The sequence below is a fragment of the Rhinopithecus bieti genome, unplaced genomic scaffold (genome assembly GCF_001698545.2).
Source record: "Rhinopithecus bieti isolate Rb0 unplaced genomic scaffold, ASM169854v2 scaffold_641, whole genome shotgun sequence".
Classification (NCBI taxonomy): Eukaryota; Metazoa; Chordata; class Mammalia; order Primates; family Cercopithecidae; genus Rhinopithecus; species Rhinopithecus bieti.
The window spans coordinates 1,104,054-1,117,643 of record NW_016803417.1 but is presented as its reverse complement, the minus strand read 5'-3'; the positions used below and the strand labels follow the sequence as shown (position 1 = coordinate 1,117,643).

At 42.2% G+C, this 13,590-nt stretch overlaps 1 protein-coding gene across 6 annotated transcripts in view; it reads left to right on the top strand.

Moving 5' to 3' along the window:
* The window catches only part of CFAP61 (cilia and flagella associated protein 61), a 296,096-nt gene that overhangs the window by 200,873 nt on the left and 81,633 nt on the right, over positions 1-13,590 (top strand). For all 6 annotated transcript variants that reach the window (XM_017883237.1, XM_017883229.1, XM_017883246.1 and 3 more), the window contains one exon: positions 3,520-3,694. In XM_017883237.1, coding sequence (XP_017738726.1) covers positions 3,520-3,694 — 175 coding nt within the window. The remainder of the gene's footprint in view (positions 1-3,519; positions 3,695-13,590) is intronic.

Below are 13,590 nucleotides of genomic sequence, written 5' to 3'. Positions count from 1 at the left end.
CTGGAGTGCAGTGGCCGGATCTCAGCTCACTGCAAGCTCCGCCTCCCGGGTTTACGCCATTCTCCTGCCTCAGCCTCCCAAGTAGCTGGGACTACAGGCACCCGCCAACTCGCCCGGCTAGTTTTTTGTATTTTTTAGTAGAGACGGGGTTTCGCCGTGTTAGCCAGGATGGTCTCGATCTCCTGACCTCGCGATCCACCCGTCTCGGCCTCCCAAACATTCCATTTTCAAGAAGCACGAAAGAGGAAGGACTAGAGCATGATGACTTCTCTCATTACCTCATCCAAGGACTCCTGCTTGTATCTCCTGACCACCTCTTAGGTCATGAGTTGGGAAATGCAGTTTTTCAGCTGAGCATATTTCCCAAGAGTCTGTTACTAAGAAAGAAAGGAAGACAGAATATTGGCTTAGGCAGCCAGCAGTCCTAGCCACCGTGAGTTATTGCTGAGTGATGGTGGCACTGTGCAATGGCAAATCAGTGTGGTTGAAAAGTTATCTGCTGCTCTCCACTCAAATTTAGTGGCACTTCAGTCAGTGGCAGAGACCCTCAGTTTGGATAGCCAGTCCTTGTGGCACTTCATTAAAGATAACCAAGCCCTTATATTAAAGACTGTTCTCTCCTTTGCCTCTTTTTCCTTTTCAGGGCTGGTGACCTCTCTTGACCAACAGGAGTGTATGGGTGTAAGAAACTTCTGCTAGCTTCTTCTAAATGTCTGACTACAAACTCCTCTTAGTGTTGAAATCTGCTATTCAATGAAAGAAAACAGTATGTGATGAACCATTCAGAAAGGAAGCTTCTTTTTACTTTTCAGGGCTGGATAGTTCTGTGGCCCCACGGGCACACATGGAAGAAGGAAATTTCTTATAGTGGCTTCTTCTCAATGTCTCCATACAAATTATTTTTCTGCTAACAGCTTCCATTCAATGAAAGAACACAGTAAATGATGAACTGGTCACAAAGCAAGCTTCTTTTTCCATAGATTGTTTTCTAATTCACTGAGTTCTTCTAAACTCTGTGCAGACAAATTTGTGTGGCTTTGGAATTTATAATCCTAGCTTCAGTTCTGCCTACTTTGTGAAAATGCCATAATCCCATTAGGTTTTCTTTAATTGCTCTTATTCTTTATAGTAGAGAAGTATGCAAAACAACTCTACACATTTAAGTGCACACAAGAATTATGTGGATTATCAGAATGCAATTACATTTCAAGATTGTAGTGAGCTAATTTTCCATTCGGACCTTATTCTTTTTTCTCCTCTTCCTTTTTTGTTTTTGCCTAGACACCCACTACTTGAAACTTTTAGAAATGAAGTGCTCTCAATTTGTTCTTTAGTGCTGCCACTTTCTGCCAAGGCTTTTTCAATTGTTAAATCACGACTTACTAAACTGATGTAATGTTACCCAAATTTTATTTTCTTTTATGCTACAATGCTCCTTGTAGTTCCAGTGAGGTTTCAAAACCTGAAGCACAATATTCAGTATTGTGCATGTCAAACCTTTCACCAAAGCCTTCAGTGGGCTGCTTTATAATAACTATGAATATAATGCTATCAACATTTTAGTGGGGTATTACTAAACGAGCTATATTACTAATAAGAAAACTTTACCTCCTCAATTTTGGTTACAGTAAATGACCACTATTTATTTAGTTGTTCCCTTTTGCTAAATATAATATCACTGCAGCTTCTTAATGGAGAGAGAATATCCAGCTTTAAACATTGGTTCTGTTTTGCTCTGTTTCATTTTAATTTAATCTAGTTTGAAATTGCATTAAATACATCATGGCAATGTACTAAGGCTTTACAATTTCTATTGAGGAAGTGTATAACCAAAAGTTTCCTGTCAGCTGGAGTTTAGTCAAGCCCCATGAGTTTAAGCACCAGCCAGCATTTGCCTGCTTGTCAAAGGATAACTTCCTCTACCCCAATATCCATCTTGACCGCAAGTGAACTTATTGCCTGTAATAGCTCTAGGAGTATTCTTGCCTCACAGCCCTGAGGTCTTAGACCCAGAATGCGGCAAGCCAGTAGGTATCGATCTTCTATCAAAGGCCTCAGGCTCCCTCTAGGCTGCCCCTCTGCTTGCCCTCTTTTTCTCCTCATAACTTCCACCTGGCAACCAGTTAAAAATCAGAAGGACCAAGTGGTGGCCCATTTGGGGAAACTCAGGTCACTATGCTGTTTTATTTGGTTTTTGCAATGACACTTCTTTGTCTGATTTTAATTTGAACCAATACAATAAAAAAAAAAAAATCAGGAGTCTACATGAAAACCCAAGGGCCTGGCATTTCTTGGGAAGTCAGATCTGGCCATACTGGATCCATACTCTACACTGGCAGCAACTAGATGGAGCTGAGTCATGGCTGATTTCTCTGGCCCAAGCACAAACCCTCCAGTTTGCCACAGTATCCTTGACACAGAAGATGAGTATCAGCTATCATCCTTTATTGTGTTTTTACTGTTGCTTTCCTTACAGTAGAGGAAAGTTTCTGTTCCCACACACATCTGCATCAAAAATGAGAGAAAGATGGAGGGGAATAAAGAGAAGGAGAATATTTCTCTGACAAGACAAGGAATAATTCTATACTTTTCATAAGTTAAATAATAATGTTTCCTTCTTTTTCTTTTCTGCCTAGCCCCTCTATACCCTTAAATTTCAACCCCAGATATAATTGTTTCTGTGGCAGATTACTTTTGCCAAAAATGGCCACCACATCCAATTCACTTCCATGTCCTCTTCCAGAGCCTTGCCTCTCCTACATGAAGAGGTGGAGTTGAGGTTCCCTCCCCTGATCCTGGGCAGGCCTTTATGGCTACCTCCATGAATCGAATATGGTGGAAGAGACACTGCTCAACTTCCAAGACTAGGTTGGAAAAGAACCTGGACCTCTCTGTGTTGGCTCTCTCTTTCTCAGAACACTTGCCCTAGGAACCCAGCCACCATGTTATGAGGAAGCCCAAGCTACATGGAGAGGCCACATGCAGGTGTTCTGGCCAACAACCCCAGCTCAAATCCAACCCTTAGCCAACATCAACTGCAAGGCAAATCAGGACAATTTGTTGTCACATTTGAATACCCAGCATATTTTCCAGGGGAAAGAAAAAGGATTGAGATAGTTTAATTATCTTCAGATGATTTCAGGCCCCAGCCCCTGAGTCTTCCTAGCCGAGCCCCCAGACATTGTGGAACAGAGACAAGCCATTCCCCACCTTGCCATGTCTGAATTACTGTCCTGCATAGGCTGGGAGCCTAATGGTTGATTTTTACCACTGAATTTTGAAACAGTTTGTTACACAGCATTACATAACTAGGGCAACTCCCTCTGATAATTGTTTCTAGGTGCTCATTCCACCTGTGTGTGTGTGTGTTTTTCTTACTTGGATTAAAATTTGATTGATTGTATCTGGGGACAGAAAAAGACATACTGAACATTGCTATGTCTACTTTTTTTTTTTTTTAACCATGGTCACCACTTTATCTATTATCACTGAAACAAGCATTTCTCTGACATACTTCAGGTCCCATGCCCCACAGGGGCGGATATTAGTCAACACCTGACAAACAGAGAGGTTCCCAACAGCAGTCAGCAGCGGTACACAGGGAAAGTTCCCTGCAACCATTTCACTCTCAACGAGGAAGAGGATTGCTTTAAGGCACTGACTTGGATAAGGAATAACTCCATCACCACAGAAGGTAAGGATGTCGGTAACTGTGCATCTCTTCAGAATAGCGTTTTATTTTTATAATGAGTCTCATTCTTCATCTAGTTCCAGTATATAATTAGTGCCTAATTAATTCCAACCAAATCATTCATCTGTCATGCTTTGTTTTCCAGATTAATTTACAACTTGTTGTCATTTTTGGATACCCAGCATGTTTGCTGGGGGGAAAGAAAAAGGCTTGAGATAGTTTAATTATCTATAATTATTTTATTATACAAAATGAATATCCGAAGAGCAAAGCATAGCTAAAATCATTAACTAATTAAAGAATAATTTAATAAGCAAACATGTTTAGCAATTATATGGAAAATATGTCTTCTTTTGTGAAGCTGAAAAGACCTAGGAAGAAAAAGGCTTGTATTGGAAGGGCCTTTTCTTGTTTTCACAACCTATTGTTCTCTTTCTTGGTGTTGCCCATACAGTCCTTCCCACAAATACGCAGACTCAAGTTACATGCCACTTTTTAAATCGAAATGAAAAAGGGAAACATTTGTGCAAATGCCTCTGCGACTCAAAAGTGTATTCTCAAGCATCTTTCTCTCTATTGCTTGAGTTTCATTGAAATCATTCAGCCAGTGAAACAACCGGAGGAGGGCCTGGCTGCTTTTGTGTCTTTAACTGAAACCTAGAAGTCAAAGGTAGGAGATGACTTAAAGCAGCCCCTTTCTTTTGCCTAAAAGTGAGAAGACAGTTAGTGACCTGGTTCAGTTCCACAGCCACCTGTGGTCTAGAGTTCAGCCCAAGGATGTAAAACCACTAAGTGCCCAGAAAGTGGGCATCAATGTGTAAAATTAAACATGCTAATTTATTTAATACATGCATATGAGTATAATCTAATTATATTTGTTAATATAATACATTAAAATTAAATATAATTTATTATAATTTTTGGTGGATCATTTAGGTATTAACTTTTGCCAAGTTCTAACGTTTACTACATTAAAAAGTTACCAATTTACTACATTCAGCATTTTAAAATGAGTATCAAACGGCATTCAATACGTTGCCGGATTCAGTTTGCTGACACTATTTATAGGCTGTTTGCCTCTAAATTCATAAATGAGATTGACCTGTAGTTTTCTCTCTTATGCATTGCTTGTCGGGTTTTTGGAATCAAGGGCATGCTAGTCTCACAAAGCATTTTTGGAAGCTCTCTATATTCTTTGGGGATCTGAAATACAAAGTAACTTAAGGGTTGGACAGAAGTCACCCATAAAACCAGCTGAGTCTGGAACCTTTGGGTAGAGGTGGGATATAGAGATAGATTATATCTGGCAACCCAGATTTTTTACATGTCATAAAGTATTTCATACTTTCATCCAAGCTTGGAATTATTTTCAGTTTTGCATCTATGTATGTTTAAACCTGTTTTAGCCTTTTAGTCATTCTGTAATAATTACCCCATGATCTATGTAGACTCAGAGTATTTTCTTATCAGGGAAAATTCTCTAATCCATGGGTTGGTGAATTTTTGCTGTAAAATACCAGATAGTAAATATTTTAGACTTGGTTGAGCATGGTAGCTCACACCCGTAATCCCAGCACTTTGTGGGGGCTGAGGTGGGAGGATCACTTGAGCCCAGGAGTTTGAGACCAGCCTGGGAAACATGGAAAAACCCCACCTCCACAAAAAATACAAAAATTAGCTGGGTATGGTGGTGTACACCTATAATCTCAGCTACTCAGGAGGCTGAGGTAGGAGGATCAATTGAGCTTGGGAGGCCAAGGCTGCAGTGAGCCATGATTATGCCACTGCACTCCAGCCTGGGTGACAGAGCAAGACCTTATCTTACAATTTTTTTTCTTTTAGACTTTGCAGGCCATACGCTCTCTGTTGCAACTCTTCAACTCTGCCCTTTTAGTGAGCAAGCGACTATAGACAATATGTAAATGAATGCGCATGGTCGTGTTCTGATAAAATTTATGAAACCAGACAATGAGCTGTATTTTGTAGTAACTTGCTTTTAGCCATAACATTTTTGACAAATCATTACCATTTCATGAAGTCCAGACCTCCAAATGTACCATAAGTTCCCCAGTACCGTAACTTCCCCAAAAGCACAAAAGCCAGTGGTTCAATACAAAATGCACAGTACGTCTTTAAGACTGCACCCAATCCTGTTAGCCTGCAGTGCTGCGCTTTAACTTTGAACCTCTGTGTGTTTTGGATGTTTGGGCTAGGGAGCATTTGACCAAGAAAAGACCCTTCGAAAGTGGCACTGCAAGTTCTTAAGGTGGAATGTTGATGGCAGAGAATTTAGAAACCTCAAAGCAAGAAGCGCTATGGTCTCTTTCAAGTGCCTTTGTATTGTCCTCTTGGTTCTCAGATGGAGGAATAGCATCAGTGCTATTCTGCCGACTTGGCCAGTTGTCAGAGATGATGATGCTACACTGCCCCCTTAAAGGGAAATGCTTTTTTCAAGATTTAAGACTGTCTCCCAGCAGCCAGTGTATAAAGCCATTTGGAGTGCCTGCTTTTGTCCACCGAAGAGCCAGAATAAGAAGTATGTGGAAATTAGTTTCCTGTCTTATATGCAGGTGATTTTCTCCAGGTCTGGTGCTTAATCACTCCCCCAGGCACCTCCCAGGTAGATGCTCTTAACATTCACATGCTGAGACCAAGCTCTGGCAGCCTTCAGGGAAAGCTGACCTGGCCAAGTTAATTTAACTCCGTGTAGAGGCCCCTTTCAAGTGAATTCTCAAGTAAACAAAGTTAAGAAAAAATGTTAACATCTTGCCTTAAGAAAGCTTTCTCCTCTTTGTATCTTTTCTGTAATCCAGGTCATATTCAGACATACCTTTTAGTCCCATTCAGATCTTATTCTTGCCATTATTGTTCTTACAGCATCACTGGATCACAGTCCAAATCTCAGAGCAGAGCAGGCCTAGGACAGAAAGCCCATCCCCACCTGAGCCAAGAACCAACAACCACAAGACAGAATTATACCCACAGAGGCTCCCAGGAAATGCAGCAAAGAGTAGGATCCAGCGTGAGAGAAGGCCTCGAGGTAGAGCCTCCTAAATACACCGTTGGCTTCCCTGGCAGGCTGAAATATGTTTAGCAGGGAGGGCATTCCATGTAGAAAGAGACATTCATACCAAATCGCTTCAGTCACCTTGTGACCTCTATTTCTTAACTGAGACTTTGGGTATATGATACTTGAGTTTCATTGCTGGGCTTTCAAATCCCTTTTCATACTGTGCAAAGCCTAGTGGTCTTTCCAGAACTGCATTTTGAAAAGAATATAGCTGTTGCAACTTTGCTTCTGAGACATCTACAGTACCATACTTGGTTGAAGCCCCAAGCCATTTCTTAGATAATTTCGGCTCTACTTTATCTCAATGTCACTTGTATCCGGCATAGTGCCTGGCACACAGTAAATGAAAATAAATGTTTTAGTGAATATAAGTGAAAGCAGTTCAGGATGTAACTCTTTTCCTTACCCCCGCCCCCTCCACATGGTGAGTTTTATCAAAACTTTTTGCATTCGGCCTAACTTGGAAATAGATGGTCAATTGAGATGAAGACAAGAGAATCCTTGAATGAAATTGAAGCTCTTCTTTAAAACTTCATCCTTGGTAATGAGAGTAATAACATGCTGGCTAAACAGGATGAGTTAAGTTCCTCCTCACGAATAACAGACATTTATAAAGGCAGTCTAGCTCAGGTTCTGGAGTCACATGACTTGGGTTCAAATCTTGGGTGTGCCGTTTCCCTTGGGCAAGTTATTTAACTGCTCTGTTTCTCAGATTCCAGATAATATCTGCCTCACATGGGATGCTGAGAGGGTGAAAAGAGATAAATGAGATTACATGCTATACTCAGGACAGTCTCTCATATATAGAGTTTTGTAAATAGAGGCTGCCATTAGCATTGCTCTTATGTGTAATGGAATTAAAGGTACCCCAGAGTAGAAGTCTCAGCCCCTGCCACCAGGGCACTGATGAAGTTGAGGATATCAGTCTCTATTTAAAGCCAGGGATCCATGTACACCAGGTGCCAGTCAGCTATAGAGGCGCTGTGGCCTTCAGGAGAGCCCTGGAGGCTGCGAAGTTAGGAAAAAGCCTCCCCGAGAAAGGAGGATTTGAGCTTAGTCTTGAAGAGGGACAGGATAAGCAGACAGAGAGGCTGGGGGGGTTGGATTGTGTCCAAAAGACACTGGGCCAACACCGTGAGCTGGGCAGAGTCTGTGAAGGGCAGCAGCAGGAGATGAAGCCGGAGGCATGGGCAGGGACAGACATTGGCGGGCCGCAAGCACCCAGCCACGTCTAAGTTTAACTGGTTACCTTTTAGGAATGGGAGCTGACCAGGCGGGTGCCACTGTACACACATAGCACTTTGGGAAAATGGCCTTTCCATCTGTAGTACCCATGCCAGCGGAGAGAAGGTGACCGCGGGAGAATGGCTTACCATGGATGGCAGTAGCCAGCTGAGGCAAGGCAGCTATGCATACAGTAGCTAGCTGGAAGTGGCCACCCTTGCTGCATTTGGTGGTCTTGCTGACACAGCCGCTTCTAGCTTATTTCCAAGTCAGCTATGAGATGGTGGTGTTGCAGGGCTTTGCCTTAGTTCAGCTAAAGCGGGGTCCTTGTCCATCCCATGGCCACGAAAATGTAGGCTCTCAGAGGGTTTGAAGGGTGAGTAAAACAGGGTTTTACCGGGTGAAAGGAAAAAAAAGTGGAGTTGGGGGACGCGGTGAAGCAGGATCCTGCGCAAGGCCAGCTGGCTACTTGAATCCCAGGTTCCACACAGGAAGAGGAGGGGCCAGGCTCCTCCCCACTGCAAATGGCATGGAATTCCTGAGGCTCCACCCCAATCTGCAGGCTGATTGGAGTTTTTCTAGGGACTCCCTCCCACCTGCCTGGGTCATTGGCATTTGAAGCTAGAAGTCTGGCGCATGATGGAAAGCAAGGAGCAGTGCTGTGTTCCTGCACGTTTGAAAGGTCGCATGGAGCAATCCGTGACCGTCCTGGACATTTCAGTCCTTGCTTTTTCTTCATGTCACCCTAATAACACCAGGAGGAACGTGGACAGTTTTCATCATAGTTTATTTGTACTCCCTCTGTGCTAATTTCCCCTTTTTTAAATACTTTAGCATATGAGTTGGGGCAAGGGAGCCAAGGACAGTGAAAAATAGTTTCATCGTGTCTCATTGGCTGTGGTTGGGTGACATGTCCCTTCGGGAACCACACCCTGAATCCTGGCAACCGCAGGGCTGACGTTACTGAAGTGCAGGGATGTGAGGGGAGAATGGTGGATGGAGTGTTCTAGAACAGTGGATATTGGGCATCGGTAACAAGAGATACTCCCAGGAGGAAGTCGGCTCTCCTTTGAACTTCTGCCCATTGCAGACACACGCAGATACCACCTCAAAGTGTAGCTCCTTCCCGCAGTCACTGTTTTATTTCACATCTTCTGCTTCCAAAGGAGAACACAGTGGTTCCGTGATGGAATTAGTCCATCCAGAGGTCATGGTTTTCTGGGCTCTAGAGTTGGATGGATTTATATAAGTAAATTACCCTAAACTGTTAGAACTGCTCCAGTGCCATGGGGAAGAGCTGACATCACAGTCTCAAATGCTGCTTTCAACTGCAAACAAAACCTGGAGTGTTCTGCTGGGGGGTTTCTGACAGAACCCAGCAACCCGATACATGATAACAATTTATGGCACTAACTGAAACTAATTGAAATTCATCTGCTATTACCTCTGTACTTTCCATGAAAATGAAAAGTAGGATGAAAGTAAAGTAAAAAAAAAATACTGCCTTAATGGCTCAAAATGGATCAATTATTTTCATCTTTAGCTAAATATAGTTTACTGCCTTATTAAAAGCATGTTTATAGGAAAAGTATAACATTAAAATTCCACTGCATGCATCATCGAACAAAGCCTTTGTTATGTTATATCTAATATATTCTTCCCTTTTTATTCAGCAGAGCAGAATGGGACAGGTCACGTTTCGGGCATACAAATCTTATGCTTTGACTTCTAAAAAGTAAAAAGAGCATTGTCTGGTTCTATTTGTGGGCAAGATATTATATATATACACACACACACACATACATACATACACATATATATACACACATACACATATATACACACATATATATACACACACATATATATACACACACATATTTTATTTATAAATTTATATATATTTATATATATATGGCAGAATCTTGCTCTGCCATCCAGTCTGGAGTGCAGTGGTGCAATCTCAGCTGACTGAAACATCTGCCTCTCTGTCTCAAGTGATTCTCCTGCCTCAGCCTCCTGAGAAGCTCGGATTACAGTCATGCACCAGCACACTTGGCTAATTTTTGTGTTTTTGGTAGAGATGGGGTTTTGCCATGTTGGCCAGGCTGAACTCAAACTCCTAACCTCAAGTGATTCTCCCACCTTGGCCTCCCAAAGTCCTGGGATTACAGGCATGAGCCACCATGCCCGGCCTGTTTTTTTAATAAGTGTGTATTTCACAATTTATTAATATTCTGTGATTGCTACTTAAAAATATTTCATTATCTAGTTATTTGCTGAAGATATTTACCCATATAAAATACCAGTTGGAGTATATTTTAGTAACGTGTTACACATCCATCTGCAAGTATACTGCAGGGCTATGGGACCTGGTTTTGAAATAGACTCGTGGGGTTTGAGTCCTCCTGACCCACCTGCTTGCCCTGTGACCTTGAGCTCAAGATTTAACCTCTCTGTACCTTGTTTTCTGGATAAAATGATAAATCCTGTCTCACAGGCCTGTTCTGAGGATGAATGAGTCATATGTAACCACTGTATGTCTCTTTTGAAGCAGAAAAAGGAAATATAATTATTCATTAAAATACAAAAGAATAGGTAAATATGCATAGACATAATTTAAAATATATAAACTATAAAATGTAGCACATAATTCTTGTTTCTTTGACCTTAAAGATATAATAACTATGAAGAAAACTTCATGTTAATATTGTGTGCATAAATCCTGAATTTATTTCTTATACTCTTGAGATCTAACTTCATGGCCAGACCACCAGACCAGCAAATCTTTCCCTCTCTCCCTGGAGAAGCTTCATCTTTATAGCATTGAGCATGACCATGAAATGGCAGCAGAGCACAATTTCCAAGTGTTTAAAAGTAAAGCACTCAGTTCAAAAGAATAAAATGACTTTTTAGCATCTACTAAAAAATAATTTCTTTAAAAGTTGTCCCATTACTTTTAGGGTACATCTATGACTAAAAAAATTAGCACTTTATTTTACTTCTTGAACTTAATGGGGAAATCAACTTAGTTTTCCTTTCTGCAAAGTCATACCTTTAATTACTTGTTTTCTAACTCCTGAAACTCTTACATACTGCCTTCAGGAACCAGGATGATGAAACTGGCATTTTTCCCCCTTGATTAACATAAATTGAAGAACTTCCTGAATCTTGGTACTTTATTCTTTTTTGGACAGAGTCTGTCTCTGTCACCCACCAGTGGCACAACTGTTGTGGCTCACAGCAACCTCCGTGCCCTGGGTTCAAGCGATCCTCCTACCTCAGCCTCCTGAGTAGCTGGGACTACAGGTGTGATCCACTATGCCCAACTAATTTTTGTGTGTTTTTAGTAGAGATGGGGTTCACCATTTTGGTCAGGCTGAGTTCAAACTCCTGACCTCAAGTGATCTGCCAGCCTCAACCTTTCAAATTGCTGGGATTACAGTTGTGAGCCACCGCACCCAGCCCCAAGTTGAAACTTTAAAGTGTGATCGCCTTATGTGCATGGTCATTATCAAAGTTGCTGATTTGTTCATTTACACCTTGAGAGGCCAAGGTGGGAGGATCACTTGAAGTCAGGATTTTGGAACCAGCCTGGCCAACATAGCAAGACCCCATCTCTACAAAAATTTTTTTAAAAAACTAGCCAGGCATAGTGGCATGTGGCTGTAGTCCCAGCTACTCAAGAGGCTGAGACAGGAGGATTGCTCGAGCCCAGGAGTTCGAGACTGCAGTGAGCTGTGGTTGTGCACTACACTTCAGCCTGAGTGACAGCAAGACCCCATCTTAAAGCAAAACAAAAACAAAAAGCGAAAAGATAATCTGTACATTTCTACCAACATTTTAATTGGCAAGTGCTAGTGCCCTTCAGTCTGAAGTGGGAAATCGACAGCTCACGCAGGTATTGACTGCATCATCACTTCTCCCTCTCTCTCCTTGGTTGGGCTGTTGACACTGGCACCCTCCATCCTCTAGGAAGCACCCTTGCACATTCTGTTTCAAAGGCTGCCACTGGTTAGCAGTGAGAGAATGACTTCGAGCTCCTGCTTGCTTGCCAGCTTTAATTTCAGGAGCTTCCACACAGTTGCCTTTTTACGGGCGCTCTGCCTGGACCCTACTGCCCGTCTCAGATCTGCAGTCAGTGTAATGCATGATTTATTCCCTAAAAAGAGCAACAAAGATTGGTCTTCCCTGAAAACTGCCACAGTTATATTCCCTTATCCTTTATGGGGAATCCACCCAGAGTGTTCTATCATTGGTTATTTGCCATTTGAAAGTGGGGCAGCCCATCCTTTACCTCTGTCACCTGTTAAATGGAAAGCAAAAGCTGGTCACTTCTCATCTGTTAGGTAAGCTGATCTGGGAAGGAAACGGTGACTAAATCTTTCAGCATAAAACTGATATCCAGGGAAATCATCAGTTTTTCCACTCTCCTTTTTTTATGTGTGTCTAGAAACTTCAAAACAGTGTATGTGATATCCCAGTAATGTGAAGGAAGCCCGTGCAATGTGTTACCTACCTCCTTGTAAATATTTGCAAGGGCTCCATGTATTATAAAGTACACAATGGTAGGTATACATGGGTTAAATTCATCTTTAATATGGGCATACTATGTATCCAGAAAATTAAAATTTAAATAAATAAATTCATATTTCATTAACTGAAGTTTTCCGGCTTATGAAAAGCATGCTGTAGGCCGGGCATGGTGGCTTACGCCTGTAGTCTTAGCACTTTGGGAGGCCGAGATGGGCGGATCACTTGAGGCCCAGAATTCACTGCCAGTCTGGTCAACATGGTGAAACCCCATCTCTATTAAAAATATAAAAATTAGCCGAGTGTGGTGGTGGGTGCCTGTAGTTCCAGCTACTTAGGAGGCTGAAGCATGAGAATCAGTTGAACGCAGGAGGCAGAAGTGGCAGTGAGCTGAGATGGTGCCACTGCACTCCAGGCTACAGAGTGAGACTCTGTCTCGAAATTAATTAATTAATTAAAAACGGAAATAAAAGCATGCTATCAAAGAACATATGTCATGGCCCCCCATAACTGGGGCTGTCTCACCTGTCTACACAGCTGTCACGCTGTTCTGTGCCAGTGAAGGCTCAGCCACCCGCTGCACGCCCGGGGACACGTAACTGTCAGCCCCAACACCTCCCTCAGGCACAACCAACAGAGTGTCCCCCCGCGCTGGTCATTATTCACTTGCCCTCAGTTCGTCCCACCCAGCAGCGGCTTTCTCTCACCTACTCTTACACTCTTTCTTCCTTCTAACTCTTACCCAAGGATTCAGGAAGATCTGTTTCTCTGAGGCTCCTACTGTTTGACTGTGTCTCTGCCTCCCTTTGTTTCTCTCTCCATTTCCTTCCTTCTCCATCTTTCCTTCTTGATTCAGCCCAAAATTGACGTAAACATTATGACATGAGTTACCCAACTGCTACTTCCATATAAAATATAAGAAAGCCTGGTCATCCAACATCACATTTACATCTAAAAGAAAACCAGGGGTAGAAATCTGTCAAACTCCTACAAATTCCCAGAAATTGTATCAGCCTCCTGAGTAACTGGGACTAGAGGTGTGTGCCATGCCTAATATATATATATATATATA